Source organism: Rhipicephalus sanguineus, chromosome 10 (genome assembly GCF_013339695.2).
Source record: "Rhipicephalus sanguineus isolate Rsan-2018 chromosome 10, BIME_Rsan_1.4, whole genome shotgun sequence".
Lineage (NCBI taxonomy): Eukaryota > Metazoa > Arthropoda > Arachnida > Ixodida > Ixodidae > Rhipicephalus > Rhipicephalus sanguineus.
In genome coordinates, this window is record NC_051185.1 from 1,637,906 (window position 1) to 1,657,922 (window position 20,017).

Sequence of the window (20,017 nt, forward strand, 5' to 3'; positions counted from 1 at the left end):
TTGTTTATTGTTCTTCTGGCATTCGGTTAATAAGGAAATTTCTTCTGGTCTTGTGAAATTCGAATTAACAAGCTTTTACTGTATCCATTAAAGGTCAATGCAGCAGGCACAAAGGCAAACCTGCCAAAACTGAGCAATAAGCTGACTAAACATCGGAGGCAGCACACCTTGTAACAAATGGTGTAAGAAGTGTGAGCGGCACAGATTTCCATGCCTTGAAATGTAATGCACGAATGCTTGCACATGTGCAAAAATACCCAGGGCGTCTTGAGACCTAGAGCAGCAGATTTTTTAGAAAGTCCACAGGCTGGATGGAGCACAGAGAGACAAAAGTTGGCATCCTAAGTGCAAGTAAACCAAACGAGGCACCACTTGTTCACACTGATGATCTGAGGAGGCAGTGCAAGGGAAAAAGTGCGCACCTGGGTTCTCCCATAGCATCCGAGATCCAAGCTGCAATGGGAGGAATCCGTGAGCAGAGAAGGGAAAGAAGAAAGCCAAGTGAGAGCAGTGGTCAACCGAAACCAGCTTCTGCAACAGCATTTGAGCCTTGCCAATATCCCAGAAGATGCAAACAGCTTGAATTTGTTCCTAACCTCAGGACACCTAGCATTGCTCTGCCATATGCTTCATCTTTTTTTAATTCAGCGAGGCTCTCCCTGGTGCTTTAGTAGCAGTACCGGTAGCGCAAGCTATGTAAATTTTCCACCAAATGAACTATATTCAGATGACAGTTGTGCATTCAGTGCAACATTGGTATTCAAAGAATGTGAGCTTGGGCATGTTGGTAATCCATCTTAATACCTATAGCGCACCGAAGGGACAAGCACACACGTTGTATATTTGTGTTCCTATCCCTTCTTTGGTGCGCTATAGGTGTTAAGTTGGCATTTAAGTTCCTGCTGTCTCACTTTACGGACAGAACTGTTAAGAGTCCTGGTAAAGAACATGACCTGCCATGTTCATTACAAAATTAGCGGCAATGGAAGGCTTAATATTTATTTTTGACAAGTTACTTGATGCGAACTTTTGCTGCAATCGAGAATCAGAACTGAGATAATGAAATACTGTAGTCCCGAGCTTTCTCAACAAATCCCACAGGGCACTGCAGTGGGGAGAATCGCTGATATATTCCGGCTGTTCCATAGTAATAAAACTCAAGTGCCATGCACAAATTCTTCTAGAAGCGAATGAGAGCAAATAGCACAACATACAAATAAAGTGGCTAGGGTTGCCACCTCTTCCCGAGAAAAAAACTGGCCCTTCAGGGGGAGGGGGGGTGTTTGTTAAAAAAATATTAGGTTACTGTTGCACAAGAGACGCCGTGTTGTTTATGGCATGCAATGCCATTTAATGTAGCAATGGTTTTATTGAGCGAAATAAACTTAATGTATGCGTACACAAAAGCACAACACTGAGCTAACCAACTAGTCTTATGGCTGGCATAAAAATGCATGTGCTGAAGGTAAGTGAGGTTTTGGTTATTGCTATGAATGCGCTGAATGAAAAGGAACCACACGTCCATAAGAAGCTCTTCTTTGTGGCTCAATCCACCAGGCCACTGACATTGTAGACGCAAACAAACGTTGAAATGTACATGGTGCATATGACGTAAAAATATAGGATATTCATATATACATACATGCGTAATAAGATGCTCTATTACGATGATCGCTACCCTTGAAGGGATCTTAAAAATGGTTGACTAATAGCTTAAGAGTTTTGATGATTGGCGATAAATATTTGATGTTGTAGTTGTTGAACAGACGCTTATAAAACGCCCCCGAAATTAATAATTGCAATATCCTGACAAAAAAAAAAAGCGGCCAATGGCGGTTGGTCTTGATGTGGACCGGCAACCGGCCCGCTATCTAAGAAACCAGCCGGGTGGTCTAAACCCGCACAGGTGGCAACCCTAGTAAAGCCAAAGGGCCTGTTCAAATACATATATGTAGTGTTCACCGTAAAAATATAGGATATTCATATATACATACATGCGTAATAAGATGCTCTATTACGATGATCGCTACCCTTGAAGGGATCTTAAAAATGGTTGACTAATAGCTTAAGAGTTTTGATGATTGGCGATAAATATTTGATGTTGTAGTTGTTGAACAGACGCTTATAAAATGCCCCCGAAATTAATAATTGCAATATCCTGACAAAAAAAAAAAAAGCGGCCAATGGCGGTTGGTCTTGATGTGGACTGGCAACCGGCCCGCTATCTAAGAAACCAGCCGGGTGGTCTAAATCCGCACATGTGGCAACCCTAGCAAAGCCAAAGGGCCTGTTCAAATACATATATGTAGTGTTCACCGTAAAAATATAGGATATTCATATATACATACATGCGTAATAAGATGCTCTATTACGATGATCGCTACCCTTGAAGGGATCTTAAAAATGGTTGACTAATAGCTTAAGAGTTTTGATGATTGGCGATAAATATTTGATGTTGTAGTTGTTGAACAGACGCTTATAAAACGCCCCCGAAATTAATAATTGCAATATCCTGACAAAAAAAAAAGCGGCCAATGGCGGTTGGTCTTGACGTGGACCGGCAACCGGCCCGCTATCTAAGAAACCAGCCGGGTGGTCTAAACCCGCACAGGTGGCAACCCTAGTAAAGCCAAAGGGCCTGTTCAAATACATATATGTAGTGTTCACCGCATACAGTCATCGTCCGACTACTCTTCAGACTCCCTAGGGACTGCGAAATCATTAAAGAAATACATATATTCATGTGTTTTCGCTTTGCTCAAATGGTGAAATTATTAGAGCCACATCTGAAATAGCTCTCAAGGCCTGCCAGTAGACCTTAAGATGAGTAGTGTTGCACATAGGACAGGACGAAGGAAAGAGCACGATGGCACACACAGAGCGCAAACTGTCAAAAGTTCATTGACAAGAATAAAGGGACCCTTTAAACATTTTCACAACAACACTGCAATTTGAAAACAATACAGCGGTGCAAATTCATAACAAGAAAACGTCACCGTACATGTGCTGTGTCACTCAGATACACTAGTTCCTTCTTAGATAAAGAGATGGAAGCTGTGCAGCACACCGGTCACTTATACTTGTAATGGTGTGGAATTAATGATGAGGCATGTCATTTCATTGTTGCTTCTCATTAAGACTATGGAGTGGTACAACTTAGGCACACAACTGCACTCATTACAGTGGAGTGTCAGCCAACCAGCGTGGGGGACCCCTTCATGGTCCATTAAGGTCCACTGAAAGGGCCATTAAGGTTAATTTTACCCGACAAAAAAATACCAGATTTTTGATAGCTAAGGTAAGTCCGTATAAAGCAGCAACTAGAGCCTTGGAAATATTTTGCAACTGTGGGTTGAAACACAGCAGTGACATTAGTATTCAAGCTGGTACATTGTTAACAGATTTTTAATAAAACTGATATACAAATATTAGCAATATTCATAAGTCAACATCATCATGAATGTCATGACGAAGATAGTGGATTGACGACTCTTCGGCGACACTGAAGTTTTCATCCTGTAATCAATACATAGCGACGCTTTCATCCTATAGGCACTGCACAAAGTGCCAACAACGCCGCCTGTCGCCACGGCTCGGAATCGTAGGCTGGCTCGGGCAAGCAGTGTTCCCATAGGCATCGAGGCGAGTGCTGTAGTTTCTGTGAGAGTTGCATTTTCCATCGTAATTTAACGCCTGTGTCAGGCTTCAGCAACACCCAGAAACAACTGCTGCGTAGTTGGCTGATCGAACACGTACAAAAACTCGCCAGTAACACACTTCTACAAGTTTCCGGCGCTGCTTCACAAGCAAGAGTGACGGCGGTGGTGGACTGCAACTGTCCGACACAGAAGGTAAGTAATCGCACTTTGTTTACGGCTGTGTTTGAACAATTACCGTGTTTTTATTTCTCCATTTATATCGCTACGTCTTTAGTGAACTCTACCATGTTTACAGTTGGTCGCCTCATCTAAATTCTAGAAGCTAAAATGCACGTGAGCTTGTTATTACTCATGAGGCGCGATACCTCACTTTGGACAAACGAGTGATGCGAAGCGCAAAGCCAGACAATGCGGAGTAAAGCTACGAAGAAGTAATTGTGCTTAGACGCTTTAAAGAAAAAACTCCGTGTTAAAAAGCAGATAACGGCGCCTTCAAAAAAGTGCCGATTGAATCACGCATGTGCTGCATGGAATTGGCTGCATGCTCAACTTATCAATTGCACTGGCACGCGATCTTCGGTGCAGAATGTTCGCGGTGCGCTCGCCTCAGCTATCTGCATATTGGCTGTACAACCTGGCATCTGTGAGCACTGAAGGCATTGGACAAGCCATTAAACTTCATTTTGAACCGCCGTGTGCTCCTAACATGACTTCATGGCATTGGGAAACGCCCTGATGTCTGCCACTGCACGTTCACTTTACAAAAGTTGTATAATGCGTGGGGTCAATTCTGAAACCCAAGTTTTTTTGTTTTTTTTAAAATCTTGCTAGTGGTGCTAGCTACTGCTTGGTAAACGAAGAATAAAAACAGCGCTAAACACGGGACGAGAAGAGGACACAAACACGGCGCTGATACACAGCGCTATCTACTGCCGTTTTTTTTTTTTTCTTTTGCATGAAACTGGTGAATATATATCTCCGTGTTGCTTCATTGTAGTTTTGTATCTCCTTTGAAAATGATTGCAATGAAGCACGTGGTTTACAAGCAATATTGATGACCACTCTCGGCATTTGGTTTCAAACTGTGAATATTGCAAATATTTACTTTTAACTAACTGCTTGCTTCTTCCACTTCTTTGTAACCTTATGGACCTTCTCCTGGGAGCCTACGAAGAACACCAGGATATGCAGCCAGCATTATCTGAATGGCGATAGATCAAATGATCCAATAAACCCAACTGATGTAATTATTGTCGGAGTCCCATACGTGCTATTTTAACATGAAAGTGTTTTATGCCGGGGTTCACCAAGACTTTCATGATGTATTTCCGTCACGGAAGTACGCCAGGAAAATGAACGCCATCAGATGGCAAAGACATACCTGCCAAGTCTCCCGGATTACCCGGGAGACTCCCGGATTTTGAACTGTTTCTCCCGGTTGTACGGGTCATAGCAAAATCTCCCGGAAATCCAGTTTTGCCCTGCGCGTCCAGTGCATTGCGCGGCCCGTGCATCACGGTGACGCGAGGTGGGACGTTTCGCGTACAGATGCGCTACACGCAATTTAAAAATTGATCCTAAATGTGTTATAGGTTATATCACCCGTTAATATTTCGTAGATGATGCGTTTGTTTATACACAAATCTATCCCACAAGTTATCTTGCCTTCAAAATTTTGTGTCACTACTGCTTTAAGTGGAGAGCCCAGCACTTAAAAGGGTAGCCGTTACAGATGTCTGTCGAGATACCGTGTTCGCCAGCGCTTGCGACCGTCCCCGTCTCAACGGCGCCCCTTATGGTCCCTTGCCCGACGACAGGCCTCGCACGCGGAGCGATGTTATCGCATGTGCCCTTCGCGCGACGGTTTCGGCCGGGTCGTTTCGTCTCTGCTTCAACCGCGTTGGTCCCTAGCGCTAGCGCGCATTTACTCGCACGTGAAACAGACGATGCGTAAGCGATGTTATCGGTTTGGACTCTGTACAGATCAGCGGCGACCGCAAAATCCCGCTGACAGTCCATATAATTGCTATCGCAGTACCTCCCCCCCCCCCCCCCCGTGGTCGGCATACTTCATACCCCCCCCCTCCCCCCCCGTTGAGTAGATCTCCCGGATTCCGTTTCTCCAAACTTGGCAGGTATGCAAAGAAAAAAAAACTGTAAGAAAAAGTTCCGTTGACGGGTGTCGAACCCATGACCTCTCGGTCCGCGACAATGGTTGGCGGGCGTTTAGTCCACTGAGCTACCGCCAAACACATTACGGAGGCTACATGAACGCGCTTTTTATCTTTCACACTTTCCTCTCACAGTGCTCTTGGATTGATGGATGGATGCTATGAGCGTCCCCTTTATAACGGGGCGGTGACACATCTGTGCCACCAGGCTCGAAAAAAAAAAAAAGCGCTGTTGCTACGACCATCCCGTTCGGCGCGTTTCCAATACAAGTTTAATTTCGTCAACGCTTTAACACACCGTGAGGTAGCAGCTTTAGCTCAATCCTCGCTCATAGCATCCATCCATACCGAAAAATAGCTCTCCGACGCTCACCTGGTTGTCGCATCGCGTTCCCCGCTCGCCCTTTGAGACATAACGGCCAGGCTTGAGGGAAGACACGACGCGTGTAGCGTTTCTTTTCACATTTCACGACGCTTTGAAGGAGTGCATATCAAGTATCGGTGTTTATTATGTGTTTGTTTATGCCATCTTTGTGCGGGATTCACCATATGCGGTGTCCACGTATATGTTAAGAACTTCAGCTACCGCAAGGATTAAATTATTATCATGGGTGTTAGTGGTCGGTACGGGGATGTGCCACTGGGCGTCAACATGAGTGCGTCCACATCAAGCGGTGCTATATCTGCCAAACAACAGAAGACATTGTACAAGCTCTCATATACCAAAGCACTATAAACAATAAACTACTTCTGTGACGACACGTTTCACTTTCGTGTTATACCGATTCCTATGACGGAGGGATCAGCCATAATTTTTTTTCTCAACTTTATAGTGCTGGTTTGGAAGTTTTACCAATGCTGAAATTTCATGTCAGCGCACCTGTAGAAACAATTTGCCACCGCAGCAGTGCTTCCTCAAAATCTACTATAAAACACACGGCATGTAAATGAAGCTAGTTTGTCCATAGAAAACGATGGTTCATGCGTCAACAAATGAAGCCATTAGTGGTCAGGGCGTTACAAAGAAAGTGGCATATTTACAATGAGCGCCACTTTGTAGGGTCGCTTGTTGATGTTTGTCCGTGCATGGCCTTCGAGATTGCACCCCGGATCTCGGAGGCCATGGTCTGTGGCAAACACTTGGCGTGTATGGTGACAATGTCGTCCCATAAAGCTGTGAAATCGGACGCATGTTCACTATTATAAGGTGCGGTTCCTTTGCGCACACTGTGACTGCAGGAGTAATTATTAAGGATGCGCACAAGCGGCAAATTGCGCGCACGCCCATCACCAATGCCTGCAGTGAAAGCACGCGTCTCCGGCATGCGGTTCCAATGGCCGCAGCTACGCAGCTTTCAGTGGCGCCCCGATAGGCGCTGCGCACCATCTATAATCAATAGAATAGCATCGATAGTCCCGTAAAAACTTGGCCTGCGTGTATCTTGGTAATTCAATGACAAAAAGAAGAAATGTTACCCCTCCTTGTTCCATCGTCTCGTTCCTTTGAGGCTTTTTTATCGGTGCTTATTACAAGAAAAATATTCACTATTTCTAGTACGAACTATTTGATTTGAGTGCCAAATTGAATAGAATGCTATTCGATTTGTTATTTGACACTTTTGAATATTCGTGCACGCCTACCTAATAGCCCTGAACCATGAGCAAAAGTACAGTAGTTCGCAGGAAGCCCATTTCGTTGCTCTGAAGGAGCCTTTGCAGAAAGAAGTTGCGCTGATAACATCGCACGAAGTTCCTTAGGTGGTTCCTGGCCTCTGCAATTAGCTCTGGTTTCTCAGATGAGCACCACAAAAAAAGAGAGTGAGAGAAAAGAAAGAAGAGGCGTTAAATCAGCAGGAGAGAAAACATTTTAAAAAACCACGCTGTTATAGTTAGGGCTTTAGTTGACAGTGCCCACTGTGCAGGCTACAATGCACCACACTATTTACAAAGCTAGCGACCCTGCCGGAATTCAACATGGCAGCGCTAGTGACTTGATGCGGGCGTACAAAGGGTGACATCACTGCCTTGGCAGTGCATTTTCGGGCAGTAAAACATTTACAACATCACAGAGGGCATTAGGCGGTACCCTTTGGAGCCTTCATTGAAAGGCTGCATTGTTGAGTGGCGCACGCTGTGTGCTAAAGCACGCTTTACGTTCGAAAAGTTGATGTGGGATCTGCTTTCCCGAAATTCTCATCACATAAGACTTCAGAGTGCCCTTGTGTCAGGGGTGTGAAACGACGAAATGGCACGGGCTGGGAACGAAGACAATGCTCCATTCCCATGAGAAAATCGTACGTGCAGGATGCTTATGACATCTCTTTAGACACAAAAATGTTCCAAAAGATCGGTGAATTCGTGATTGTAAAAAGTTTACTCTGATTTAACGATTATTAACAAAATGACACAGATGTTTCGCCACCATGCACACCCCTGCACAGGTCATAGCTTTGACCTAAACAATGCAACGATGTTGGCTCATGAATGAAAGTGAGGCAAAAGAAAACTGGAATCGCGGTTCATTCGTCTTGACCCATCAGCTGGCAACAACAACCACGGCCCCTTACCGGATGTTTACAAGGATGTATGTGACACTGGTTCATCTCAGCTCATTTGTTGCCAGAGTATACCGAGAATGCCATCTGCATAGGTGCTGAAACGTCTATGTAATTTTGTTAATACTTGTTAAGTCAGAGTAAACCTCTAACAATGCGAGGAACTCTGCCGTCACTCTCGCCTCTGATTAAAAGGGGCGCGGCACAGATAGTATCTTAGGCTGGAGTTTGGGAAATGAGCTTGATTGGACACATATCGCGGTCCCCCCTTCCACAGCAGAGATTATAGGGAGATGAAGGGTTATTTAAGCACAGGACATCATCCTGCTAAGCAGTCTAGTCTAGTCCAACATGGCATAGAAGCTGAACCTAGAAGTTAGTGTCGCCCAGTATTGCCTGGCCGCCTAAACTATGAGTAGTTGAGGAAGAGACGTGAAACCAGTGTCTGCAACAAAGCCTATGGCATAAATCAACCTGCATGAGAAATGCCCGCAGAACTAGGCTCCCGGGAAAAACTGCTCTGCAATCCCATCTGACGCAAGAAGACTCGCCAGCACTCTGCGGGACTGCTCGACTCCTTGGCTCTCGGGACTTACCATCGTTGCCTGGTCATTCGTATGCCAGCTTTTGTTTACGTTTGAAGTTTTGTTATAGCTAGCCATATGGTTTTGAACTGCTAGCGAATTGCAATGCAAGCGCTGTCATATATATATATATATTGTACTGAATGTGAATGACAGATGCTCCGCTGTTACAGAAGACAACGACGACGATCGGTGGCCGTGGTTGTCGCTCGTGCACGCGCTCGCCAGTAGCCAGACCTGCCTGATAAAGAGCCTTTTGCAAAGCAACGTCTGACCCTTTCTTGACGTACAACACCTCTATTTCAATATATATATATATATATATATATATATATATATATATATATATATATATATATATATATACTGCAACAAGCATGCGAAGCAAGAGTTCTCACTGTTTACTTCAAGCCCCAAGCTTCACGCCTGAACGCTTGCTTGCTTGTTCCTCGCATTTGGCTCACACTCACAACGGGGGATTGGCCAAGAAGCCGGCGGTTACAGTGAATTGGAACATTGGGTTAAAAAAAAAATAGGGAAAGGGAAAAGTGGCTTTTTTCAAGTAAAATAAGGAGATTCTCGTGATATGAGAAAAGGAAATAAATAAATAAGATTTTGTTTTGGGGGAGGGGGATGAGAAACAAGAAATTGATAAACAATGGATTAGCAAGGTAATCTCATTGTGTCAATCAGGAATTCGCAGAGGGCCCCACAGATGTTCCTTTTACTGTATTCCAATGAAGCAGCCCCAAAGGAGAGGATATTTAGAGTACTTAGTGGTATTCCTAATTTTTTAAATAAAATTTCAAAGCATTTTTTCCTTTGATTTTTAAAACGGTGGCATCTTAGTAGATAATGGTCAATATTTTCGGGTTCGTTACAGTTGGGACACAAAGGGGATGGGACCAGACCAGACCTGTTTAAGTAGAAATTAAGCGGTGGAATACGACATCTTAATTTCGTGATGGATACTTTGTGGTGTCGTCGTGCCGAGCACCACCACGGGTTCGAGCACTGGGAGCTTCATGCAGGCTGCCGCGTCCTCGTTCGTCCCGCGCCCGTGTACCGTTCGAACTGCTGCGCGCGAGAAATCGGCCCCTCACCGCGAAGGGATGGCGAGCCGTCGCGCGCAGCGAGGGAGACCCTAGGCGACACTCTCCAAATCAGTGGTTTATTGCCGGGACTTTAGCACAAGAGATCAATAATTCGCTGCAGCCAATCGTAAGTAACATAAAATACACATTACACCAATTAGCTAATGCAAGTTACCAAATGTGGCCGCGAATGGAACACCTATGAAACAAACAAACAAAGTAAGAACCAGGTTTGGAGAGCCGACCTACCCCTCGGCCAGCGCTCCCGCGATCTCGCACCCCAGAGCAGAAGAAACGGAACAGACAAAGGAACACTTAAAAGGAACATATACGGTGCACGATCGCGAGGCGCTGCCTCGGGACTTCGAGACCGCGGAGGGTAGCGCGCGCCCGCGGAGGCCGTAGCCCCGACAAAACGACGTAACCGCCGGCCGGCGGTGAAGAACAACGAACAAAGGATCGCCGCCGGCCGGAGCGGCCAAAACGCGTACGCACCCTTCGAGGTCCCCAAGTGGTCTCTCTCGAACCTGGTCGCGCGCCCGCCGCTTCTAGGCGAGCGCGAGCCAGGTCCAAATCCCGCCAAAACTGGGCCAATGGGACACCGTGTTTAACCTTTGAGGGCGGGGTGGCAGCAAAGTGACGGCGATTTATGGCCAGCTGCCACCCGTCCGGTCGAGAGGAGAGGGACACGAGAACTCTCCAAGGGAAGATGGCGTCGAGCCACTGGCGCGGACGCCTGAATTCCCACAACTTCCAATTTACGCGTGGGACACCATTTATTATCCCATGCAAAATGCAAGTGCAAATATTCTGAGTTCGGTATTTTAATCTTTTCTGAATCTTCAAAAAGAGAAAATTTTCTGAACCTCGCCACTGTAATATAAGCTGTAAGAGGCATAACTGACAAAACTGGGCCTTCAAGGGATACTCTCGCGAGTGAGTCAGCCATCTCGTTTACAAATATACCACGATGACCTGGAACCCATATTAACCTCACTAGGCGAATGTTTATGGGGATTAATGATCTAAATGTGTTTAGAATAACTGACTCCGAAGTTGAAGTGAGGGATGAACACACAGATAATGAATCGGTCACTATAACAGCTTGCGAATCATTTGCAGGAAGTTTTTGAAGGGCTAAAATAACTGCCGTTAACTCCGCTTCAAATATAGGAGTATAATCTGGAAGGGGTAAAGAATATGACCAGGATAATGATTGGGAGAAGACACCCACATCTGCTCTCTTATCATTCATGGATGCATCTGTTGCAATTACATTATTAACTCCTAATTGTAAGAGGTGATCTTCTAATACGCCAATTAAATATTTAGAAGGCAAGAGTTTGGTATTTGCTGGGAATATGTCGTCGAATTCTATTTTTACATTGGATATGGATTTATCTAATGGAATGATTTTGGATATATTAACATTTAGGGGTTCCAGTAATGTTTGAACAAACAGAATCTGAGGTTTATGGAGACGGGACCAGTGCTCCTTGAAAAAAGCACTTGATTCAGCAAAAAATACGAATTGAAACCGCCTTGGAGTAGGCTCATATAATTTTAAATATATTTCAACTGTCCAAATACCGAATCTGCAAGCAAGAGTGGGTACCCGAGCTTCTTGATACAAAACGCTATTAGCTGTAAATTTAGGAACACCAAGACAACTACGAAGAGCTTCTCGCTCTAAAAGAATCAAAGGATTAATCTTGTATGCTGGCCCACCAGAAAAAGGCACGCAACCAAATTCAAGAATCGGGCGAACGTACATACGGTAAATCATGATCAGAGTATCTCTGCGTAGCCCGGAATGGAGCCGACCAAGTTTAGTTATCATTCCAACCGCGCGTGTAGCCTTAGCTTTAACATGTTCAATGCGACTACGCCAGCTCAGTTTTTCATCATATATTACTCCCAGATATTTAATACAGTCCACTTGGGGAATTCTTTCTTGTCGGTAGTGAAGAGAAATATTAACAGGCACATTTAAAGGAAAAACAATTATGGCACTTTTGGTAACGTTTAGTTTCATTCGAATATCTTCAAACCAGGAGTCTAATGTTGCTAAATATGATTGTAACGTTGAACGGAGTACATGTATGTCATAATCAGATGCGAAGAACGCAATGTCATCTGCGTATACATACACCTTATCACACAGTGGTATCGAACTTAACAAGATATTAAATAAAACAGGCGAAAGAACAGAGACCTGGGGAACACCTCTCGTTTGACTATACTTACGACGTCGAAACGCCTCGTTGGGAGCAATAAAATTTTCTATCTTTTAAAAATTCGTACATCCAATTTGTAATATATTGTGGAAAATTTAATTCGTTTAGGGCCTGAACGCGCCATTCTTGTTTTTTTCTTCTCTTTAACAAAACCACCGTGGCTCACACCCACTATCCCAACGTCTTCTTTCTTGTCTTTTCCTCGGCATCAACTAAATTGTTATTCAGATGCTACTCTTTCCGCCCCTCCACCACTGTCGACTGAAGCAGCTGGTGAAGAAAAGGTTGTGCACAAATCTCATTGCACATAGTTTCATGTCAGTGACGTGGGCTGGAAATACGCGGTTGCTGTGCTTGTCCCTCAGCTCAGCAATAGTGCTAAGACGAAATGTCACCGGCCCTAACTGTTTACTGACCCTGTATGGTCCAAAAAATTGCGGCAAGAACTTTTGACAGCCTTTTGGTACATGCTGTGTGCATCGAACTAACACGAGATCGCCTACAAGAAATGGTTAGATTGGCGCTTGTTGTCCAGTGGAGCTTGAGCGGCTTGGCTGTGTAGAATAGCTAGGTGTGCCCGGTGACGTGCTTGCTGAAGGAAAGTAGCAGTGTCCGCCTCTGCCTCATCGGGCTCAGCATTAGACAAATCAAAGCCGAGAAGTGACTCGTGGGGAAGCTTTGGTATTCTCCCATATACAAGCTCGAAGGACGTCTCTCAAGTAGTTTCTTGCCGTGACGTGTTGAGAGCGAACGCAGCAGATGCAACGATGTCGTCCCCATTAATTTGGCAGTTCTTGCTAAACGAAGAATGCGTCACTTGTATCGTGGCAAGAACAGCAGGTTGAGAAGTGGTAGTGCACTCTCCCATAACTGTACCAGTGTGCAGATGCAAATCACAGTCGGGTAAGTTCAGAACAAAGGTAACAAAATTCCCTCGTGAGCATGAGACGACAGTGCATGGCACTGCAAACTCTGATGATGGCCGAGAGTGCAAGTAAGGTTTCATTAAAATGTCGCCATCAAAGTTAGTTCTGCCATCCAAGTGAACAGGGACAGCAGATCCGACAGGTACGGTGACACGACGCGAGCGGCGAAGAGTGGCGTTGATGCTTTCGTCTGGTTGCAGTCCAAAAAAGGGACAGCCGGTGTCGCCCGTCAAATCGATGGAAAGCCTTTTGGCACGGTTGCATGGATTCGGCGCCACAGAGGGTGACTTTGTAGCAGAGGATGACTACTAGTAGCACATGTAAGTAGCTCCCTCAAAGTCTCCGTGAAGTCAATGCAGCACTCGTGCAACCAGCTGCGCCACTGGGGTGCAATTGTCTCTGCAAAAATATTCGCTGTAGCCGGTATGACAGCAGCAGCGTTGCGGGAGGGGTGCCATCACGTTGTCCTCACCTTTGAAATCCATAGCAGAGCACCAGCCCAAGATGACAGGAAGGTAGCACACTACCACAAACAACAGTCGTACCGAAATTATTACCCACCAAGTGGCTGCACGACAGTTCCATCAGCGAGAAATAGTCCTGAAAAGCTTCTCGGTCAATCTAGCAGTGTGCCAGGTGGGAGGAAAGCCTCACGCAGAAAGGACAGACTTGTGCCGGCGTCTATCAGAGCTTCAGAAAGAGAGCCCAGGTGCACATTTACTTTTGGTATGCCCGACCATGTTTCAAGAGAAAACAGGTGCGCTTGAAGCTAGGTGCTACCTGTGGCGATCGTAGAGACGAGCTTTCCGTCGGTGGAGTCTGTCAACCATGATGGGCGTAGTGGCCTACCTCAGGGCACTTGTAACACCACGAAGCAGGTAAAGCTCGTTGGAAGTGGCTCGCAGCACTGTTATAGGATGGTGAACCTTGTAGAACTGGCACGGAGAGGCCGCGCGAAGCAGTCCACAATCTGGTCTTCTAGAGCGTTGGCAGGAGGCGCACAATGGTGATAATGGAGAGACAGCCGAGCCCAGAGACAAGTTGTGAGGACCGGGTTCACACCCTGGAGAGCACCATTGAAAAAGCAGTGCAATAAATATGCCTTAGTGCATTGTTCATGATCTAGGAGACTGAGTCACGTACCCTACGGCACAAGATGCATCCCAAGTTCGCGGATGTGGACAGCGGCTAAAGGATGAAGACTATTCGTCATCGCAAGGACCGTCCGCTGTGTTCAGTATAGCACCGTGGTCAAGAACGCAAATAGGACTGACCTGGAGGAACAATGTCCCTCCTTCTTGCACACCCCTCTCCCACCGGTGGAAAGTGAGCAGGAGAGAGAAGGAGGAAGCGTGGAATGCAGGAGGCCATTAGATTAAAGCAGTGCATATTTCTTGTGTGGCCACACCACCAGCCAACCTCCCATCTCGTTTTTTACATTTTTGAGTGTTTGCAGAGCCGGTCATTGATGCAATGACCGGTTTGTCCAACATAAAAACGGTTAAATGTTAAAAATATTTGGTAGGCAACGCCCTCGGTACACTTTGCATAAGAGGTTACATGTTTCTTGATGCATGCTTTACTTGCTCTAGTGTTTTGGTTGGTCACTATACACACTTTTACAAGTTTTTGTGGTTCCAAACAAAAAAAAAAAGGAAGTTTGTTGAAATGCCCTACATCCACAAGTCACTCAGAGAGCCAACGTTCGTGTCGCACTTTCAGCACCCCAAAAAGTTGTAGAAGTATGTGAAATGATAGAAAAGACAGAGTGAAAGAACTTGAGGCAAGGGATGTGACATTGACAAGGCACTACATTAAAAATGTGGACGTGCTTGTAAACAGAGGACGCAGGAATTACTTTATCAAGTACTGTCTAAGTGGGCTACGCACCGAGACTACGGAAATGCTTGAAAAGACAGTAAGCAATGAAGCACTTCAACAAAAGCTAGGCATATCAGTGAATGGCTCTGAAAGCCGTCAAATAAACACACCTATTCACTGGCACAGCTCTTAGGCCACCTATGTATACTAAGCGTCGTCATCACAGCAAATAATAATAATTCCTGGTGTTTAACGTGCCAAAGCCACAATATGACAATGAGGCATGCCGTAGTGGAGAGCTTCAGAAATTTTCGGCCACCTGGAGTTCTTTGACAGGCACCTACATCTAAGCACACGGGCCTCAAGAATTCTCGCTTCCATCAAAAACGCTCATCACGGCAAATGGCTCTGCAAAAGGCTGGATCTGTAAAATTAAGCTACAAGCACACCAGCTGCTTCACCTGATATGAAGCATCAGCTCCAAGCAGGGTGTCGGAACGAAAAAAAAAAGTTCCGTAACGGTTCGTAACGTTTTTTTTATGCAAAAATTTGAAGTTAAGGTAATCATAAAAAGCATTGGATTTGTGATGTAGTTACTTGCCCTCCGCTTAAGAAAGTGGGACAAGGGTAAAACACGTTATTCAGAGGAGCGGAAGTAACTGTACCACGAATTCCTACCAACTAGCACAAACCTATATTAATTTCAAAGTCATAGTATTTATTTTCTCAAAAGACAAATACGAATTTTTTTAGTGGGCTCAATGCTTTGTGTCAAGGGAGTGAGAAAGATCTCGGAAGCAGCACGTCATTGAGTGCACTCTCTGATGTGCGAGACCGCTGTTCTGATAAAAAGATCGCCAGGCCAGCGCGGAACACGCAGCACAGTCACAGCGAAAGCTGGAAGAGCTGACTTCGTAGAGCCCGTTGTAAAGTCTCATGGGGTAACTAATACAAGTACACATGCAAGGTACCAACTACGCCATAAATCATCGTAATTTTTCTGAAGTAGCGAAGCTTCCACTATGCCATTTTTCGTCATTCTTCAGAGAATCGTGGTACCCGCTGCACATCTGTAAGGCATTATGCGCACTTTATGCTGTGGCTGATGAAGATGAAGAACTATGGCTGAGCACTTCGCAGTGGGTGGGAAGCAGTGTTGCGGAATGGGCTCCTCCATTCCATTTCAATTCCATTCCGGGGAATCAGAACTTGCCGCAATTCCATTCCTTTCAATTCCTCGGAATGAAAAAAAACTTAGCCCATTCCCACTCCGGGAATGGCCGGGCAGTTCAATTCCATTCCTGTAATTCCTCAATGTGGGAAAGGCATCTTGATAGTTTTATCGAGTTACGAATGAACGCCCCATAAAGCTGATGTCATCAGATGCATTAAGAACTTCAAAAGTACGCAAAACACGTTACCAAGGTCGAGGGATAGTAGCTGGGTGACATATCTCGTGCAGTACAACCACCCTACTAATTCCCATAGGGGCAGTTCTCCGCTACCTAAAGTATTTGCATGGTCAGCATGTTTCAACGAATCGTGATGTTTTAATAAGGTTTAAGCTTAAATGTGTTAATGCTGAAATGACGACATAGCATATTTTTATGCTGACAAAAGTTGTATTCAAGAAGACTAAGCAGTTTTGCCACGAGCCTGGAGCGATCGTGAATATGGAGAAAACAGATTTGGTTAATGGGGGAAAAAACCCTCTAGATCTGCTGGTATTATTTGGAACAATGCACTGCTCGGGCACCTTGTGCCTTTGCATTGAATACGGAACACTGGGAAGCACTGCTCGTCAGCACTCATGCTTATCAAGCGCACCTCGCAAGTGTGGATGGGGTGAAAACTTTTTGTGTTCGCCTGTGCGCAGGTATGCAATGTCTTCCTTGTCGCAAAGGTTATTTACGTGTGTGAGGTACTAAACTGCTCGTGAGATAAAGACCAGGCCGGGCGTAGAGTATTCGCCACTTTCGTGTGGGGGTATCAATGGGAACCAACGCGAAGGGGTAATTTGTTTCTCCCTTCAGTATCTGCTGGGATAATGTATTTGTTTGTACACTAACTTATGCCTCAGTTTGTAGTAGGCGCGTTGCTTATAAATGTACCATGCTTGTAATCAGCCAAGCCATTTTAAAAATACCATTTTATTGGTAAATTCGAGGCTCTGAATTACTAACGTTTGAAGTTTGAAAAACAGCACGTATATGAAAACGTGCTCTATTTCCTGAAAAAGACGTAACTCCACTCCTATTCCATTCCGTGCAAAATGCGCTTAATTCCATTCCCATTCCATTCCTCCAAGCGTTGTCCCCATACCATTCCCATTTCATTCCGGGGTCGCAAAAATGTGGAATGATTCCGGAGTCATTCCAATTTCAGAGTGGCAACTCCGCAACACTGGTGGGAAGCATTAAACGACACACTCTTGGCGCGTTTAGCATTGTGTGATGACTGGTGTATTTGACCCTTTGGCCACGCTATATTGCATATGTTAACACGATTCCTTGCCTGACATGACGCCTGTATAGAGTATTTTTGTGAAGCAGTCACAAGCACCAGTGTGGCACTGTGGTGGAAGACTCCGACTGCCACGCAGAGGGCGCGGGTTAAAATCCCATCCGATCCTAGAAATTTGTTTCTCATTTCATTTTTTTTTATTTTGTGCGATAGCGGTCAGGACACCGGCGGCGACGGACAACTATGGCGCCAAAATCAGCTGTTCTGATCTCATAACAGCTTTGGCTGTAACAAACTTCAGCGCCGACAATGCTTTCTCAACTATGACCTACGTGACAGGATCGCAAAAGTCCACTTGCGTTAATATAAACATCTCTGGTTGCCACTGTTTTCGTTTTTCGCACAATTTCAACATATCTTTGCTTTGGAATTCCTGCCTGAGGTATGCGCTAATACTGTACCCTGAGATATGCTCACATTGCATGAGCTCAGTTGTTCTGGATTGCGAAGTTTTCTCGTGAATCGAAAAACGATTGAAAAAGTTTCCGTTTCACTCTGGACCGAAATAATAGATAAAGTTTCGGTTATGTTGTCGTTCCGGTCGAAAATATTGTTGTTTTTTTTTCGTTTTTCGGTTTCGTTCCGTTTCGACACACTGGCTCCAAAGCTGAAGGTGCACGCAACTGTTTACTTATTTAAGCAGTTTAGCAGCCTCACCTTATCTATTCAGCTCAATTCCAGCAGGCCACAGTTTTCCTAAATGTCAGTAGTTTTGTTCAGCGAAAACAAATAAGAACGAGACTCCTTTTGGAGCAATGGTTTCAGAGAAAGGCACGTGGCAATTCGCTGTTTCTAGTTACTTGCAGAACTGCCTAACCTCACTGAGTTTTTCAGACCCTTTTTGTACACGTAATTCTCAGGCGGCTGTAAGGTTTTTAAAAAGTATGGATATTGAAGACCTTTATTACTCCTTATTAATGAGAACTAACAGACAATAATTGTCGTAATTGTCTCAATTAAAATATATGTAATTATTGTCTGTTAGTTCTCATTAATATTGTGTCTAACAAAGAAAAACGAGCCCTTAAGAGTTCCCTCCTTTCCTTTATTACTCCTTGCCACATGAAGGCCTGTTAAAATGTGTTGACTGTGTTAACGAACAATTGCAGGAAATAGTTTTCACTGATAAATGTCGTGTTTCTACGGAGGCTTTTCTAGAAATTCTTTCCATGTACTTCAAGTCGAAGCTGGTAGGTTCGCAGGAAGGCGTTTATGAGCAGAAATCGGGGATTTGTATTGGTTCAAAGGTTGCTCCAATTGTTAGTAATTTATACCTTAGCAAGATTGACAAACGTTTAGAAGGCGCCTTAGGTAATTCTACTATTAAGGTTTTTCTTCACGTGCATGATTACTTGACTTTTTGTAGCGCTGACGACACTGAAACCGTGGTTACCTCAGAGAGTGAAAAATTTGAATTAAATGGAGAAGGGCTGAAGGAGTGCGCTTAACTGATTAAGACGTGAGCAAACAGCGCTAAACACGGGACGAAGAAGAAAGACAGACACAGGCGCTGAACTAACAACCACTAGTTAATTGCTTGGATATGCAATATATACGGATGCATTGCTCAGAACAACAACAAAAACACAGTAACTGCGCAATGCGCAAAGAGGGGTAAGAAGTCATCATATCAGATGCGGTGGCAATACAGGCTGTCACGTTTTGGACAAGTAATTGATTTCCCAGTTATGTGATGGAACACTGACGCAAGCATTTCCGTGTGCATGGATATAGTGTACTTCACTAATCTCACGTGTTCTTTGCCGATTGTATAATGCCAAAACGGTGCACCGCTAAAGAATTGGCTGACAGCCACATGCTTTGCAGTGTGGGCTAAATGACAGGGCACTGATCCATCAAGCGAGTATGCGTGCTCTCGTAACCGGTCATTCAAACATCGGCTGGTTTGGCCGATGTAGCAACTTCCGCACGTAAATGGAATCTTGTACACTACAGCTTTCCTGCATTCGACAAAGTGCTTTCTGTGCTTTTTCTCACACATATCTTTCTTGCCACCTTTGTTCACTTTTCGGCACAGTGCTGCAAGTTTGTTTTTTGCACTAAATACAATGCGCACACCAATTTTACCAGCAACATTTTTCAGTCTGTGCGAAACCTTGTGCACGAGGCCTTTGATCCTCTTTGTCGCGTGCTGCCCTTCTCAAGCTCACCAAAGGCCTTTCGGCAACAGACACCAGCAGCGCCTGGGCATGGCTGAGACGTTGCAGCTGGTGCTCGAAGCCACCTGGTGGTGGCACGAGTGCGTCACAGATGCTTTTAGGCAGGAGATGACAATACCCCTCTTAACAAGTTTCGAGTGCGCTGACACGAAGGGTAGGATTGCTTTCTTCGAGTGGGGTTTATATGACAGCACACATGGTCAGCGTTAAACAACAGCTCAAGGTCTAAAAATCTTATCTTTTTGTCAGAGGGGTGCTCAACCGCAA

The 20,017-nt window shown here is 44.9% G+C and overlaps 1 protein-coding gene across 3 annotated transcripts in view; it reads right to left on the bottom strand.

Moving 5' to 3' along the window:
• LOC119372695 (gamma-tubulin complex component 6) overlaps positions 1-20,017 on the bottom strand; it is a 318,918-nt gene that overhangs the window by 2,015 nt on the left and 296,886 nt on the right. The window contains exon 27 of one of the 3 annotated variants that reach the window (XM_037643145.2): positions 423-453. The exons of the other annotated variants lie outside the window; for them this stretch is intronic. Coding sequence (XP_037499073.1) covers positions 423-453 — 31 coding nt within the window. The remainder of the gene's footprint in view (positions 1-422; positions 454-20,017) is intronic. 3 annotated transcript variants of the gene reach the window in all.